At 37.4% G+C, this 17,013-nt stretch overlaps 1 protein-coding gene across 1 annotated transcript in view; it reads right to left on the reverse strand.

Annotated features, from left to right (window-relative positions):
- CDH6 (cadherin 6) overlaps positions 1-17,013 on the reverse strand; it is a 98,421-nt gene that overhangs the window by 17,321 nt on the left and 64,087 nt on the right. The window contains exons 3-6 of the mRNA XM_069008308.1: positions 5,561-5,855; positions 4,007-4,126; positions 1,884-2,051; positions 167-354 (exon numbers count right to left, since the gene is read on the reverse strand). Coding sequence (XP_068864409.1) covers positions 167-354; positions 1,884-2,051; positions 4,007-4,126; positions 5,561-5,855 — 771 coding nt within the window. The remainder of the gene's footprint in view (positions 1-166; positions 355-1,883; positions 2,052-4,006; positions 4,127-5,560; positions 5,856-17,013) is intronic.

A 17,013-nucleotide genomic window follows, 5' to 3' on the forward strand; every position in this document is an offset into this window, starting at 1 on the left:
TGCTTGTATAAAAGAAACTTTACATAGCTAATGTAGAGATTCCCAACAGACAGAGTTCAAATTAACAAAAACTACATGTTGCACTAAAAATGAAAAACAAATATGTGCTGGATAAAGGTTTGACTGGTGTTTCAGAGGCTGGGATTAAGTGTGCTACGATGTGTACCTTTTTCACAGTTATAATTCCTTCCTGTGTGTCCTTGTCTGTGGTAATTCCAAACATGTCATATCCATCCCCCTCAGTGATGCTGTATTCAATCTCTGCATTTTCATCCACGTCAGCATCATTAGCTTTTATCCTGCCAACTGGGGAGTCGAGTGGCATAGACTCAGGAGCTCTGAACTGGTACGTGCCTGCAGCAGACAGAGGGAAATCTGGTTAGTCAGTCTCAGTGTGCTTTGGACACCACCTCTCAGTCCACTGTCCAGGCTGGGCATGTGCAGGTGAGTTAGTGAGTCACTGTGTCCACAGGCCTTCCTGGGGCAAAAGCCTTCAGCTTCTGCCATACTTTCATGTGGATAAAAGTTACTTATTTTTCTATCTGTTATCTCATATGGAGGATGGGCATTTTGCTTTGCTACAAACATGTAACTTTAGCAACAGATGTCTCTTTCTGGACGTTCTCATGGTCTCTGCTGGCCATATCAGAATTGTGTACGAAAAATGTCTTGAGGCCAAAGGGCAAATATTAAGAATTGTCAGAAGCCAGTGCAGCTTAGTAACACTAAAGCTGAATCCAGCTCAAATGACTATTAAAAATGTACTACATTGAATTTTTGTCTGAAAAAAGCTACTTGTGGAATGTTGGCATTATGAAGCTGTATCTTTGGCTTTTATATTGAAGACGCTTATGCCCAGAGATGTATAATTAACTCATCGGGGGCAGAGTGCTATATTTCTTCTTAAGTTGCTCTAATTTAAATGGAAACTCTTTGCCCACAGCTAAGAACAGACTTTGAACCTAAATGACAAGTTGCTTCCAATAACTTTCCCAGTGACTTAACTGCCAAAGCTCACTGATTTGTCTGATAGTATCTGCAATTATTTTCTGTAACAGCTGCTCTTGACTTTGACACACACTGACACTGTGATACACACACATCATACAGAGAGCAGTGGTTAGACAAAGTAAAAAAGGAAAAAAATAGAGTGAGAAAGAAGGAGGTAAACTGAGGGAAAGAGAAAAGGATGAAAGCTGAATCACTTTGAACCCCTTAAGGCAATGAATGGTCATTAGTAGAAATTACTTTCTAAGAGAGCTTGCTCAATTGATTCCCGTAAGTATCACACGTGTATCTACCGAATTATTTGAGACAGGGGAAGTAAATAGGCAGAAATACCTGATATATTTATGTATGTGCTTTTGTTTCTGTATGCAAAGAATATAGGAAAATTCATTGAAGCAAATGCTTTCTGGTTACAAATACTCATTTCTATTGAATTTGCTCTTGGGGGGGTATTTTTGCATACTTAAATACATTTATTACAAAACTTAAATATATTCGATTACTCCAGATACCTTAAACTGCAATCAATCACAAAGTCTGAAAGAAATAATAGCGAACGAGAAATACAGATTACGGTGATCAGAGTTACTTAACAGGTAGGAAAAACAGAAGTTGTTTCTGCACATTAATTCACCTCTCAAGACCGTCAACTGCAAATGGAGTAAAAATATTAAATATTTGTTTCCCAGTTACAGCAATTAACCTTGGCATGATGCTATTACTTAGTTATGTGCTCTCCTTTGCTTTCCTAAAGGAAGTTTGATACTCAATAAATTCACAATGGAAAAAACAACATCTAAGGTGAACAAAAAACAAAACAAGAACCATTTTTTGTCCATTTTAGTGTCACAACATGGAATGTAAATACTCCATACTCTGGGGGAAGCGAGGTGGATTGTCGTTTACGTCAGTCAACGTGATGTTCACGGTGGTGGTTCCTGATAATCCGCCCATCTGGCCTCCCATGTCTTTAGCCTGGATGACCACTTGGTATTGCTCCCTATTTTCACGGTCCATGTTCAGTAAAGCAGTTTTAATAATGCCTGTAAACATGAAAATTAAAGAGTGGGGAGTTCACAGGTAGTGACTTTGATGGAAATTCTTATTAAAAGAACAAAACAGTCTCTGTGTAGTAAGTAATCTTTGCCCAGTACAAATATTTACTGTTATGAGATGGTTCATTAAATTACAGACTTGTCATGCCACATCTCAGGCTACTGCCTATGTGACAGACACAGTATTAGTGGTACCCACAGAAAGATGTTCTACTTATTTGTGAGCCATGTTATTTTACATAACTATTTACCCTCTTTCAGCTCCATGCTAAAATTTCTTATTGAACTGGAAAAAGGCTGTTTGTTCATTATTTTGACAGATGTGGTAAAAAAAAAGAAGAGCTAACTTCAGCAAGACACCATTAAAGAGTGGAACAACATTAAATGGAAGAAGAGAAATTAATTAAGAACATTATGAGCATCGAAACATGCCTGAGTATATATATTTCTATTTATACATCGATTGAAACGATTTGCCAGTCACTTCCTTCTTCAAAGGCACAAGCATCAGTTATAAAGCCAACTCCTATTGAAATTCAATCATTCAGATTTACCATGAAGCAAAATGCTTGCCTTCTCATTGGGTCTCTTAAGGTGAGAACTGACTCCTTTGTAGGCAAAAGGGGTGAAATTCAAGTATTGAAATCCATGACAAAATTCACAGTGGCTTTGAAAGAGACATGTTTCACTCTAGGAGTTCTGCAATTGATTTCCATGCCAGGAAGATCAAGACTGTGGTTTACTTAGCTTCCTGTGCCCCATAAAAACCTCTTGATAGAAGTTTATTACTGGTGAACTCCCAGCTACTTTATCCTTATTATAAGTCTGGAAGAGCACATACTGTACTGTCCAAGTCAGAAAAAGTGCATCAGTGCAAAAATCCTGGCTTGTGTTATCCAATACCTTATGCTTGAAGGGAAGCTCCCTTTGAACTTGGCTCTCTCCCTTTTCAGAATTGTGTACACCCTTTCAGCTCAGGTTTCAGTTTGAGACATACAGTCTCTCTTTCCTTCTCCCTGCCTGAGCCTCTAAGATTTATGTAAGAAACAATCCTAAACCTGATTGTCTGGGATAATCTATTTCTTTCCTGTACGCATGCTGAGGAGAACCAATTTCCCAAGCTTCCAGCGACCTAACACAGTGGATGTTTCCACTGAAGGAGTTTCTTGAGATTGTTTGTTTCTTTTTGGAAAACTTAGTCAGAAAGCTTGGGAAGAGACTACCTGTATTCTCAGGTAGTCAGTGATTCAATCAGACAGAATATGTATGTTGTACATGCACAGGTTCCAAAGCTGTCTGTTAGTCAGACCATTAAAAATTCGAGTCACTGTGTATAATTTAAACATCTTCCAAAAACAGAACTCAGAACTTTGGGATTCTATTTGTGATCTTCTAGTTTGGCGCAACAGTCAATTTTACCTCTTCCATCATTACTCTTAATTAAGATTTCTTTCATAAAATTAGCATTAAAGTGATATGTTGCAGATGTACAGAAATTATAATTACTTTAAACAAGTTTTGAAGAAGCAGACGGAGAAAAAAAACTCACCTGAACAAACCCTTAGTCTTAATTTAGCCATTATCAAGATCTATGAGGATTAAGCACTTTTTTCCACACCCACCTGTTGCTCTCTTTCATCTAAAAGCCAACCTATTTGGTTTAATTTAAGCATCCACTGCAGTCTCCGTACCCACTGCTTGTTAAAAATGATTGAAAACTGATTCACATCCAGTACTAATTGTATTTATTAGACTTTGCTGGTAAGATTAAAATAATGTAGTTGTCATGTTTACAGATGCGTCACTCTATTAAATTTGTCAGATTTTGCACTGAGTAAGATGTAATCTCTTCAAAGTTTTTTTACTAATATATCCTAGCTTGGCTTAGCATGTCATTTTGAATTACAGATATTGTCAGAAAATGACAGATAAGGTCCCCTGACCTGTCTCAGATTCGACGGAGAAATACGGTTGTCCCTGGAGAATGCTGTAGACAACTTTAGCACTGTTCCCATAAGTAGGATCATCAGCATCAGTTGCAGTGACTTGCACAACAAAGGTACCTGCAATGAAATATTAAAGAAAATAAAAAATATTAGTTTTTTTTCATGGCCAAGACAGTTTATGATGTAGAGAAAGAAGTAAGTCATGTTCAAGTTAGACTTGTGGCAGGAAGTTAGAAATATCTTATTTTGTAGAATTTTCTCTGTTCATGAAGGACATAAACTCAAAATGATACCTGTCTTATTCTCAACTCATTCAAACACACAGTTATTGATATGTGGATCCTTCATCATGTTTCTCATGAAGGAAACAGAAATGCACCCTTCTCCAGATATTGAAAGCATTCGGAATCTGAATCTAGGTCAAGAATATACTTTTGCAAATTTACTCATGCTCGTAATGTATTTGACAGAGGAATGTAAATATAGTTTTTCATGTGTCTTCTAGAGAAAGAAATGGTGTTGAATCCCAGGCAAAGTGTTAAGAAACAAAAAATTAGCTTAGATTTTGGCATTTAAAACCATTTGTGAATACGGTGTTCACATATTAAAATGTGAATACTGGGTTCTCACTTCACCAGATGAATTTTCATCCACATGACAAGTCCCATGAATGAGGGGAGAGAGTATGCCCCAAAGTCTTTATTTTCATATTGCTTGAGCTTTATTTTAATCTCATTCTTGATCATGATTAATTAATGCTTCTCTCCCTGGACATTATTTCAAAATTAGAAATGTGCTTCTTGGAATTCAACCATCCATTGCTCTCTGACAAAGAAATCAAAATCATCTCCCTAAGAATCAAAGAATCAAAACCCGTCAACTTCTCAGGAAAAGATCCCATCTTAAAATAATTTTCCAAGGAAGTTCTTTTTCTTGTCTTAATTGATTTTTACAGCTCAATATATTTTAAATCAATAGAAATATTTCAGTGGACTTCAAGGGACTCTGGAGCTCTTTTTTTTTTTGAATGGAAAGAACAACAAAGGTTATAGGAAAATAATGGGATATCTCCGAACCAGTGGGTGACAGAAATGTGTACAACCCCTTTTCTACCTACCCTTTTCCATTTTGTTTACCTTCCTGAACTAAAGAAGGGCTCCTGAACAGATCTAGAAGTGGTATTGACACAGGTGACCATGGAATACCGTATTATTACACTGCTACTAAACCATGTTGACAACGTGTGTTAAACTCCGGGGTTGTGCAAAAGAGCTCGACTCACTTTCACTGACGTTAAACCAGACGGTATTAACATGCATTTTTTGTGCTAAAACAGAGGGAGCATGTTTCACCCAGCTGACACCTCTTATTCCAGCAAATCGTTGCCACTATTTTCCTGGATTTTTATGTTTTTTAAATGTCTGAGGTGCTATTACTCCAGACTCAAACAGCAGATGTCTCTCTTCAACACTTGTAAACCCTGGGCTCTTCAATAACTCCACAGAAAGACACCAGACCAGACACTGAAATCAGTTATTAGTTAGCACCTACCAACATCTGACATTTCGGGAATGCTGGCATTGTAAACGTCCTTTGTAAACATTGGCTCATTGTCATTGATATCATGGATCTTAATGATGAACTCAGATTCTGGTTCCACTGGTCTTCCAGTCCTTCTGTTTATAGCCTGGGCACGGAGTATGTATACAGGCTTTTCTTCCCTGTCTAGTCTCTTTGTGGCCTGGATGTCACCAGTGTTTTCATTGATAATGAAGAGGTCTCCTGCTCCATCTCCAGAAAGGATGTATTTAAGTGATCCATCTCCTTTATCCTGGTCTGAATGCAGCTGGTGGTGAAATGGGAATAAAAAAAAAAAAAAAAATAAAGAAAGAAAGGAAAATAAATAAATAATTGGGACACAATTCTAGATACTTTAACTGATATCATGATATATGCTTTCCTATCAGTAATACTCAGCCAGAAGGCTGTACACTGCTTTTGGGAAATGAGTTGGTACTATAGTAGAAGCAGTGAGTAGATAGAGTTGTGTCTTGATGTCAGAACTGAAATGGTCTGCAATATTGTAAGAAATTGCCTGAGGATAACCACAAAGTGAAGCTGCAGACCAATTTCCCAAGCTAAATATACATCAATCAAATCCAAATGCTAGTGGCTTAGGTGGAATACTAGGAATATTATACAGGGCAATGATATCCTACAGTGGAAAACCAGTGGATTTGGGAATTGCAGTAAACAAAGAATTAAGAAGTGGCCAAACTATTTCTTGAGTTTAAATTCCGGGTGCTTGGCTCTTATGCCCCATGGACATTATGTAATATATCACATAGTGTACAATAAAATAATCTATCAAACACATATACAAACAGCAGATAAATACATGCATTCACAGATCTGGCAAACTAAGGGCAGAGGCAGGCAGGTATAACAGACCATTACAGCACTGGAAGTGATCAGTTGCCTTATCAAAAGAGGCATGGACAAAACTGAAACATGGTGGGGGGAAGGGAAAGAAGAGAATGATGGCAATTAGCATACAAAGCATGAGCTGCCCAAATCATCATCTTTTATTTCCCCAGATGATTTCCACATCTCTTGAAATGCTGTTGAGTGACACAAAATGTGTAACTGACTAAATGATACCCTTATGGGCATTCCTTTGATAAAACCTTATTTATTCCCCAGCCTTAAAATGCAGGCTACTCAACAACAATTTATTTTATTGTTACAGAAAATAAAAATTTTAAAAAATGAAGCATTAAAATGGCTTCCAAAGAGCATAGGTACTGAAACTAATGGGAAAAAAAAAAACCTGTTAGGCAGCAGATTCTTGGAAATAATTTCTTTCATAGAGAAAACATGTTTATGAGTCAGAAGAGCTGGACTTTCTCAACCAGCTCTTTGCTTCTCTTTTCCTGAATAAAACTTAAGAAATAAAAACTCTGGTTGGGCATGTTGCAAAGCACTTAGCATTGCTGGATAGCATGCAGAGGACGAAAAGATTTGTAGATTTAAAAACCTTGGCATAGACTCCAGCAGTGCCTGGCTATGCCCCTACCATGCTGGAAGGGCAGCCTCCAGCATGACCATATGGTCAATGTTTTGGGATTCCTCCAACTTTCTGCTCAGATCAGAAATCCACAGACAACACACTTGGTGGCACAGAGCTCCACTGTGTGTGCATATGCCAATGATCCCTAGAGAAAGCATTCTCCATGCAAAAACTCTGCCTTTAAGGGTAAAACTCTCTGTCACCACACATTCCAAGACTGTCCAATAATACAAAATATTGTAACTTTGGCATGGTTAATCATTAGCAGACATGCTGAAGCGCTCTTCTTAATTTTCTCCTTCAGGGAGAAAATGGGTATTCTGTGTAATTTTGCACGGAGCCCTTTCTCTTGATAATAAGAATAGCAATAAGTAGGTTCTGTGCAGAATTTTTCATAAACAGATTTCACATCCCTTCACAAAACCAGTCAATACCATTTGCTCTGTTTTTTGGATAACAAAGTTTCCCAGAAGGCTAGTCTTGAAATTTGGAATAGAGTTTAGGTCTCTTGAGTCCTATTCAGTTAGCCAATTTCCTTGGCCGGGAGGCCTAGAGGAATTACATTATTTACTAGACATAACTTCAGACTCTAAAAAACATCTATCAGACCAGCTTGTTAAGAAGTCAGACTAGAAGTCTACTGCAGGATGTAATTTCAATCGGTTGTTTGAATAGAACTTTCCTTAAAGGCAACCTGCAACAGAAAAGGCATGAAAATAATTTTATTTTAAAACTGTGTATTTTTATGATTGTTTCACATGAAAAATTCAACTTCTGTCTCCCTTGAAAGCCTGTTTAACTTTGTCTGTATCAGAATGGCACAAAAACAGCCCTCAGTAACAGACTATTATTAATTCATATGAGTCATGGAATAGTGCTGTTTTGAGACTTGGTAAAGGCTGAACTCTCAAGCTCACTTTTGTCATCATTTTAATTAAACTTGGTTTCAATGAACAAAGCAGCAAAAAAAGGTCAAGATAGAAAAGGTGTTGGAACCACTGGGAATAGTTTTCCATAATATTCTTTAACTAGCCTAGACTACTTAAAGAACTAAAAATGGAAACTTGGTATTTTCATGTCAATTGTTTATTAAATTTCCACTTCTCCTCCAAAATTAACCCACCTGTGTAAGACCCACTGTGACTGGAAACCAAGACAAAGTATATCTCAGTGTCATCAACACTGAGAATGAGATGATCCTCATCCAAGCTTCAATATTTAGACCTCCATCTAAATCACTAACTTTTGAAAAAAAATGCTCCCTCTGACATAAACCTTTCCAACTTGGGTATCTTTAGTTTTACAGCTTTCCTACAACATGACAGAACAAACTAAGTGCTCAGTTAGCCAGCCTGTATGTGGATTATTTACTGTGAGAACTTGACCTGGGGGAGGTCATGTCCTACATGTGTGTCACAGAGAGTTAAGGCTGGCTGAATGCTTGTTCTTCAAACCAACAATGAACTTACTGTGTATCATCACGTGTGGCCTCATGAACCTGGTTCACAAAGGGTCTCTAAAAGTATGACTGAAATTTATTTGATTTCAGTAAAGGAGGATAGTTCTCACCATAAAGGATTTGTGGGATAGACCTGTATCGCCTACTTAATTCCTGGGACAATGACTATATTACCAAAATAGTTTGGATTTTTTTCCCTTCTATTCAGAAAAAAAAAAAAAAGCCAAGCAGATCTCTAGAAAAGTTTCTCAAAGATAATAAATTTGCAACATTCCTTTGTGAGGAAAATATTAAAAAAAAAAAAAAAAGAAAGAAAGATTTATTATTTTAGATTACTTTATCTGTCCTCGACTTTTTCTTTGGTAGTGAAGTTCTACCCAGGCAAAGACAATCTTCTATTTTACTTTTTCTTAAGTATCAGTTTATCTTGGAAGTAATATTTTGTTTGTGTGACCTATACAAAGAGGGAAATTGCTACTGTTACCAGGTTAAAAAAAAAAAAATTCAAATAAAATTAAAGGACAAAAAAATAGTGCAAATTGAGTCTTGATGAAAGGCCTGGAGGTGAGATGTAGTTAAAAATACAGTTGATGGGTTTTGTATATAAAACTTAGCACCACTGTGAGGTTATGAGGATGAAATGAATGGCAATAACAACACCATTTTCCTTTTAAGTTGAAGTTATTTTTCACTACCTAGACACCTCATTGCAAAGAAAGTTTGCTGTAATGAAGTATGTGCATAAATTATACTGCAGATGCTTTTAGCAGGACTGTTGCCAGCCAAGACAAGATATTATAGCTTCACTCTGTTTACTCACCCATATTGCAAAAGAGTGTCCATTATCCTCTGCATAAAGTTAGTCAAATAAAAGGGCCATGGCAGATAGTCACAGGATAGAATAAAATGTTTGGGAGACAGCACTCAAATAATCTGGGCTGTATCATATTATCATTCCTCAAGACAAAGTTACTTCAGCCAATATTTAAAGACTCCACTTTAAGACAAAATTTTTACTTCCGTAGGAACTAAGTGTTACTGAAGGTTGTTCATTTCAGTTGGTGGCTGAACTGAGCAATACCCCAAAGGTAAGCAAAATGGTGAAGAGCTAAGTCTATGCAATAAAAAGTAAATGCATCAGCAATTGCACTGTATTAATATTATAATAAATTGATTAATTCAGAATCTAATCTGGACAATCTTGAGACACTGTCCATCAATCACTGGCTAAGGCTGAGGATAAATGACAAATTAAAGATTTTACTATGCCCTAGGCACACTTTTACTCATTTTGCTTTAATACCACTGTAAAGTGAACCATCTGGTTTGCTTTTAATGACTTACAGTCAGAGAAAACTCTCCAGCCTCTATCTTTCTCCTGTTCTTCCCAAATGTCCTGGCCCAAACCATTCAAATACATATGCCTGGACATGGGGAAGGCTTCATTCCTCCTGAAGGAAGAGGTGTTTTAAGAGCCCTCAGGACTACAGCAATAGCTCCTTGTATCAGACATTCTGCTTGTTGTCATATACATACTAACTTTAAAATAAGACCTGGCTGTTCTTTGGTTTGGGTTTTTTTTCTCAAAATTAGCCACAATCCAGAGTAGCCTTGTTCTCCACAGTATCTCTGGCAGACCCTTCCAGAATATCCAAGGGAAGATGGACTGTCTTCAGCATGACATCAAGGAAAAGGGACGTGAAATATCTGCTCAAAGTATTTTTATTATTTTTTTAATTTTTTTCTGGACTGAATATATTGACAGCATTTATGTTCATCTCCAATAGGTAGCATTGCTTCATTTTAAAGTAATACTCCAGGAAAACTTTACCAGGATTTAAAAAATTAAGTTGGACCCATTCTACAGACTCAGGAATTCCTTCAGCAAAGCACGTGGGAAGAATTTAAGGGCATCTTCCAAGTGCTATTGCAACAAGACTATAAGCTGCTGTGGTGCAGGGAATAGCATCTCCCCAGGTGGGCGATGGCAGGGCCTGGCAGCCATGGCCTGTCCCACCACCCCAGACAGGAGCAGGGCAGCCACAGGTGACCAGGACAGCCCCAGTGCTGGGTACTGGGCACCTCCTGTGATGCCTGGGCAGGGCTGTGGGGAGCTGGAGACTGGTCCTGCTGTGGTGTTTCTGGGGCAGGGCCATGGGGCTGACTTGGGGTCCTGGGCTCTGGACAGAGGGACAGGGACAATCAGGGCTGGGCCCTGAACTTTGGGCCCTTTTCCCAACATGCTAAATTCACCTTGATATGAAACTTTATGAAATGTCAGGACCAAAACTGAATAAGTGAAGTGAGACCCCATATGTTTTAACAGGTTAAGACTAACCACTAACTCTCTTGTGTGTTTAAATGGAATACACCAGAGAGAAGCGGCTTTCTAGTACGGGTATTTGTAACAAGGTTGTACTGAAAATGTACTTTTACTGCTGTGGTAATTAAATTCCAAAAAATTGAAATTGCAGGCCATGGCTATTCTCCAGAGTTAAATAACACCCCTCCTCTACCTCATTCTGCAACGCTGATTTAAAAAGAATAGTTAATCTCATTCATGAAGTGGCTTTAGGTTATGAAAGACAGCTGTAAATTGCAGTTTAGCTCACACTAATGTCATATTGCTGGTTACGATACCTGGCAATTCAGTGGGTAAAATGGTTTTCTATTCACCCTACAGACCAAGTTCCCTTTCCTTTTGTGAATATAACGTGCTTGTCACTGAATTTCAGAGCAGTTACTGAATCTCTTCAAAGATCAAAGTCAACTGACCTTGAGATGTACACACTGAACCATCAACCCACAATTAACCACAAATAAACTGCCTGTTGCATCTTATTATTTGTTTCTATTTTTACGAGGGATTTGGTATTCTGGGGTTGGTGTGGTCACATTTTTGCTTCCTAACACATTAATGGAGATCAACTATTAAAATAGTAAGCAAGCAGTTGGTAGGTGGCTAACATAGAGAATCATGTTTTTTCTCCTGGGAGTATTAATAGCACATGATTTTGCTCCAAATTTAATCTATCCAAACACCAAAATACTGTCTAGTAATGAACAAATTCAACTACATGTATTGTGTGAGGTTACACAGCACAATACCGAAGCATTCAGAAAAAACAAAGCAGGCAAAAAGAGACTGCTAATACTGTAATAGTAAGAGTAATAACAACCTTACACTCTTCCTTGGCTCTCCTGGTGCTCTTTACCTCTATAGCATCAACAAAACCTCTTAATTACTATAATAACCAACTCCTTTAGTATCATGAAATAATCAGCACCAAACTTTTTTGCTCTACTTGGTGACTGTGTTAAGAGGAAAATGTCACTGGCTTTGTGCATTAAGTAATATTTATACGTATTTTGCTGAAGTTCAGGTATAGACTTCTTTCCAATGCACAAAACCCCTCCCAAAACACTACATATGGATTCCATATACCTCCATATACACAAAATATATCATGTATCATCAGGGCAAACACCTACACAAATAATTTATTTCAAGACATAAAAGATCCTTTCTTTCAAAAGATATTTCAGAAGGTCCACAAAGAGATCCAGCATCACCAGAAATGACAGATTTCCTGTGGATGTGTGAGCCATCTTTTTTTTTGTCTCCTTTAAGCTAAGCTCTGGATCCTTCCATACACCACATAACCTCCCTATCCAACTTAGCCCTAAGCCAAAGCCTCCTGTCTCCCTCATATCACTCACCCCACTGCATGGTGCTGGCTACTTCCTGCTCTGGCCCTTGTCCTCAAATCCTCTCCTCTAGAAACTGCAAAATGGTACTATTCATGTTCCCTACATGCTTCCTGGAGAAGAACCATCATGGACCATAGTTGTTGGTGGTTTATGTGTGTACCTATGGAACAGCCAGCTGACCAGACAGTCAAGGCAAAAAGTAGGTTTATTTGCCTGATGTAGCTACTGTTCTTCAAACTGTACATGAGATTAATGATTTTGACACATTTATTCCTCTATAAAATTAACTGAAATAAGTTAATGGACTTTAGAACTATTTAGAGGAGGCCAGTGGACAGAGATAGAGGCTAGACTGCTGAAGCTGATGATTAGATGGCTAGATGCTTAAAAGTAATTTGGAAGACAATGGGAGAAAGATGCTACAGTGATTCCAAATCTTGGTGCTTACAGAAACTAGAAGAGATGATTCCTTTCCACTCTTATATAAAGCAATTTGAAGATTATAGTAAGATTTATACTCTGTAGCCTCAAAAATCAAGAAACAGACTTTGAAGTAAGATTCACACTGCCGCTTTCAAAGAAAATAAACCAATTAAAAATATTTGACAAGATTAAAAAGAAATGTGAACAGACCTAGTGCTATCTGATCACGGCACCATGATTCTTGATGTACAGCTGTCAGGAGCAATGCTTTTTACACAGGGGCTGTATTTAAACTGTTACCATAGGTACCTAAAGTAGATTACCACTCTTTTGTATCTCCTCACTAACCTGAGATCTGCTATCCTAAACAATCAGCTGTCTTCATTTTTCATTACTTTCTTGACCTTACAGATGTCACACTTCATAGAATAATTGAATTGGCTAACTACAGTAAGTGATTAGTTTAGTATGGTAAGTACAGTTCTTGTACTATAGTTAATACAGTAAACCTGAACATGGTTCAGTGTGACTGATTCCTGAGTGCTTGAGGTTTTTAATGTAGTTTTATCTTGCTTGGCTTTCACCATGCCTAGCAAAGAAAGAGGTGCAACAGGTACGCAGTTCCTGTTTGAAGAAAGTGCTGCTCTGGAGATCAGAAAAGATCTTGTTTGCCGAACTAGATGTGCTGTTTTTGTGCCAGCATTATTTTTCTGTTTTAAGAGCTTCCTCCCACATGCATATATTCTTCCTCATCCTGCATTTATAGATAACAATTCCATATGCTCTCTTTTTTTTTTTTTTTTGCTAGACTCCCAGCCTATATACAGCCTTTGCTTGCAAAATAGGCACTTCTGAGTCCTCGGCTGGAAACCTGGAAACCTCAGTATCTTGTTTTCAAGTCAAGTGGATTCCAAAAAGAGCCAGTGAAGAAAAGGCCAGATATGAAGGGCTGATGCTCCTAGCTGGTTTTCTGTAAATGCTGCATTTCAGTTGGCATTCCTTCTGTACAAACAGACATAGATCTTGGAACAATCTGCGTTAGAAATGAGTACAAAGATTTGCTATTTTCATTGCTGTATCAAACTAGTTCTTCCTGACTAAAACACTCAGGATTTCTCTCTTTCTCCCGCTCCTTCTCTTTCCATTTTATGACCATACATTGTCCATTAGATTTTTTTTCTTAATAACTCCTGTTTCATGAATATTGCCTTTTTTCCTGTCTCTATTCCTTCCATTTTAAATAGCTCTCTTTTTCTACTGTCATAATTAGAGTAAATATTATGAGAAAAATATTTATATAATCTCGTAATAAAGGATAAGACTGAAATCAAGAATCATAGAATCACTGAATATGTTGAGTTGGAACGGATTTATCAGGATCATTGAGTAGTCCAACTCCTGATTGAAAACATTAAATTTATAAAAATTAATGAAATATAGCACTGAAGAATTACTGAGATTATAGGAGGTTCCTACATTTTAGGGTGTTGGTTTCTTTGGAGTTACTGAAAAATATACTATGTCTATTTGATTGTGCTTACTTTTTTGATCCATAAGAGTTAGTATAGCAAACCCAAGAATACCTCAAAACCTGGCTCACTCTGCTGTGGAATCCTATTAATATAATAATACATAGCAGGCTGTGATTTTATAGAAAGAACATATCTGCAAGACACCTTGTTTACAAAATGCGTATCAGCCCTGGTTCCATGCAAACAGGCAGATTAGCAGAAAAACTCAGTAAATATTGAAATATTACTAATAAAAAACAGTACAGGATATGGGAATTCCATACTTGAACTATTAAAACATAAATTAAATGCTTTATTAAGACAACCACCTCAGTGCATAACATGCAAAGGGTAAAACAACAATATTCTTTATGGGTACCCTTTAACCAAAGCACTGGCTTTAAAAAAAAAAAAAAAGAAAAAAGAAAATAGCCATGAGGTGGAAGAACAAAAAAAAAAGCTAAAATTGCACCCACTACAAACAGTGAAAAAAGCTGTAAGTGTTCAGTAACATCTGCAATATCATCTGCAAAACATATTGTCCTGATATTAAGAATTACAGGAGAAATTAAAAAAAATATCACGGTGATGTTGTCTTTCTGTTTCTTGAGAATATCAAAATGTCAGTGAACTTTCACATTCATTCTCAAAAGTAGCAGTGCCAGTCTGTTCCCTATAAATGAATGACACTAAGTGAGGCAAAAATTGGTTTTGTGGAGATGAACATATTCAGAAAATGAACAGAACAAAAAACACTAAGCATATTTCAAGATTCAGAAGCACCAGGTATTCGAAAGGCAAACTAAGTATAAAAGACAGAGGCATTTGATTTCAAAACAAATAGAACACAGAAAAGTCACTACAATAAGAATATAGGCTGTTGGAGTAAAAAAAAAATAAAAAGGGTAAGAAATATAAAGGGCAAAGGAATAAGAATTTGTCACTGGACCAGAGACAAGATGTAACGTGTTCTCTCACTTTGGAACCTCAGGCTCACACCCTTCAGGCAGGCTGGAAGTCTCTTTCTTTGAGGGCCATATGTGAGCCCACATGGCCTGAGATAGACAGGGACTACAGTTTGGCTGATGTTGGAATCCTTGGTTTAGGGAACAGGCTGCCCAAAGTGTGGTTGGGAACCTGTTGTTCTCTTTTAAATGCATGGAGCTAAGAATAAACATCCATACTCTGGTGACTCACACCTTTATTACATACCCTTCAAAATCACAAATGGGTTTTCTAACCTGAAGTGCAAACATGCAGCCACAGCTAATCAGCTTTGCAAAAAATCGATTGGAATATGTCAATCCGTTCCACATTGCCTGGGGCCTCTCAAGTCTTCTTCCTCTAGGGCTCCCCAGCTGCTTCTGCTCTTCATTGTGATTAAACAGGGACAATGGCACAAGAACTTTTGTCCTGTGCTGCAGTACATCAAACTAGCAAGGTACCTCATTCTGATGGCCCTTCTCTCTAGGGGCAACTGATTATCAGATCTTAATGAGTATCTGGCAAAGCTACAAACCATGTAAAGGTACTTCCATGTTCTCCTGAGCTGAGTGCTAGTTAACATTTCTGTGGTAATGCAGTTTTATTTGTTCCTCTTCCTCTTATCTCTAAGCCATATTATAGCAGGAATTTACAAAGTTTGCCTTTACAAAGACAAATAGGTCTTTAATTTGTAAGGAACAAGAGACCGTGGTGTCAAGTCTGATCCCTATACATATGGGCCCTTGAGTTACATGTCCTTTTATCAAACTTCTTGCTATTCTTTGAACTACTGTATAATATTAAGAAAGAAGCAGTCTTCCTTTCAGACTCTAAGGAACTCAAAACAATTCTGACTCTGAGTAATAACTGACCTCTCACTTAAGAAAAAAAAAAAAAAAAAAAATCCATGGGTTGTATATATGAATTTTCCCAGTTTTACTTAGAGCAGTTGGGCTTCAGTATGCCTTTGAAAGATCAAAGAGCTCTCTTCAGCTAAACAGTAGTGTTGGTAACAATAGACCATCATACAGACTTCTGCAATTACCCTCACAAAAGCGTGGAGATCTTGTTCTTCTCTCAAGGAAGGCCAAGGCAGTTTAAAATCCGTTTTATGCTTTTGGTCCATCTATTTAATCATCTGGATTTCTTTGTCAAAGCAAGCATTATTTATTTTTGCCAGTGTTTTCCAACTGTGGAGTAGCAAAAGGACCTGATAGACATGAGAATTTGCTTCAGTTTACACATTAGCATACACCTACTAAAAAGTAGAAATGGCTTAGCCAACTCTAGACTTGTCACAACCTAGCTCAAGTACTAGGAGACCTCTCTTGAACTGCTGAGCAGAAGTTTAGAATAGATTTTAAAACTATTTTATCTAGTGTATACAATTCAGTGATCAGGAATGAAAATTCAAGCCTCTGAATGCTTGAAAGAGCTGTACGAGTCATTAGGAGACAGATATTGCCACCACTGCCAATCTACCACCCTAACTGAGTAGTCAGTCATTGGCTTCAAGAGTGAGCCTTAAAGATTAAATGAGAAACTTAGTCTGGGACATCACTGATGATTTTCTTGGTATATATAAAAAAATACAAACAAGGTTCACTCAGTGAAGTACCTTTAAGAGTATTTATTTGACAAAAACACAAGATATGTAAGGGAAAGACAGGCTTGTAGCCACAAATACACTGTCAGGTTTTAATACTGTTTTTGTCACAGTCCTCCTGTCTGATCTTAGACAGATCACTATTTGATGTTTCTACATTCTCCCTGCAGTAAAATGCTAACAATGTCCAGTTCTGTATGCAATGATTATAACACGATTTGAGAACCTTGGGTGTAATTT

The sequence above is a fragment of the Aphelocoma coerulescens genome, chromosome 2 (genome assembly GCF_041296385.1).
Source record: "Aphelocoma coerulescens isolate FSJ_1873_10779 chromosome 2, UR_Acoe_1.0, whole genome shotgun sequence".
NCBI lineage: Eukaryota > Metazoa > Chordata > Aves > Passeriformes > Corvidae > Aphelocoma > Aphelocoma coerulescens.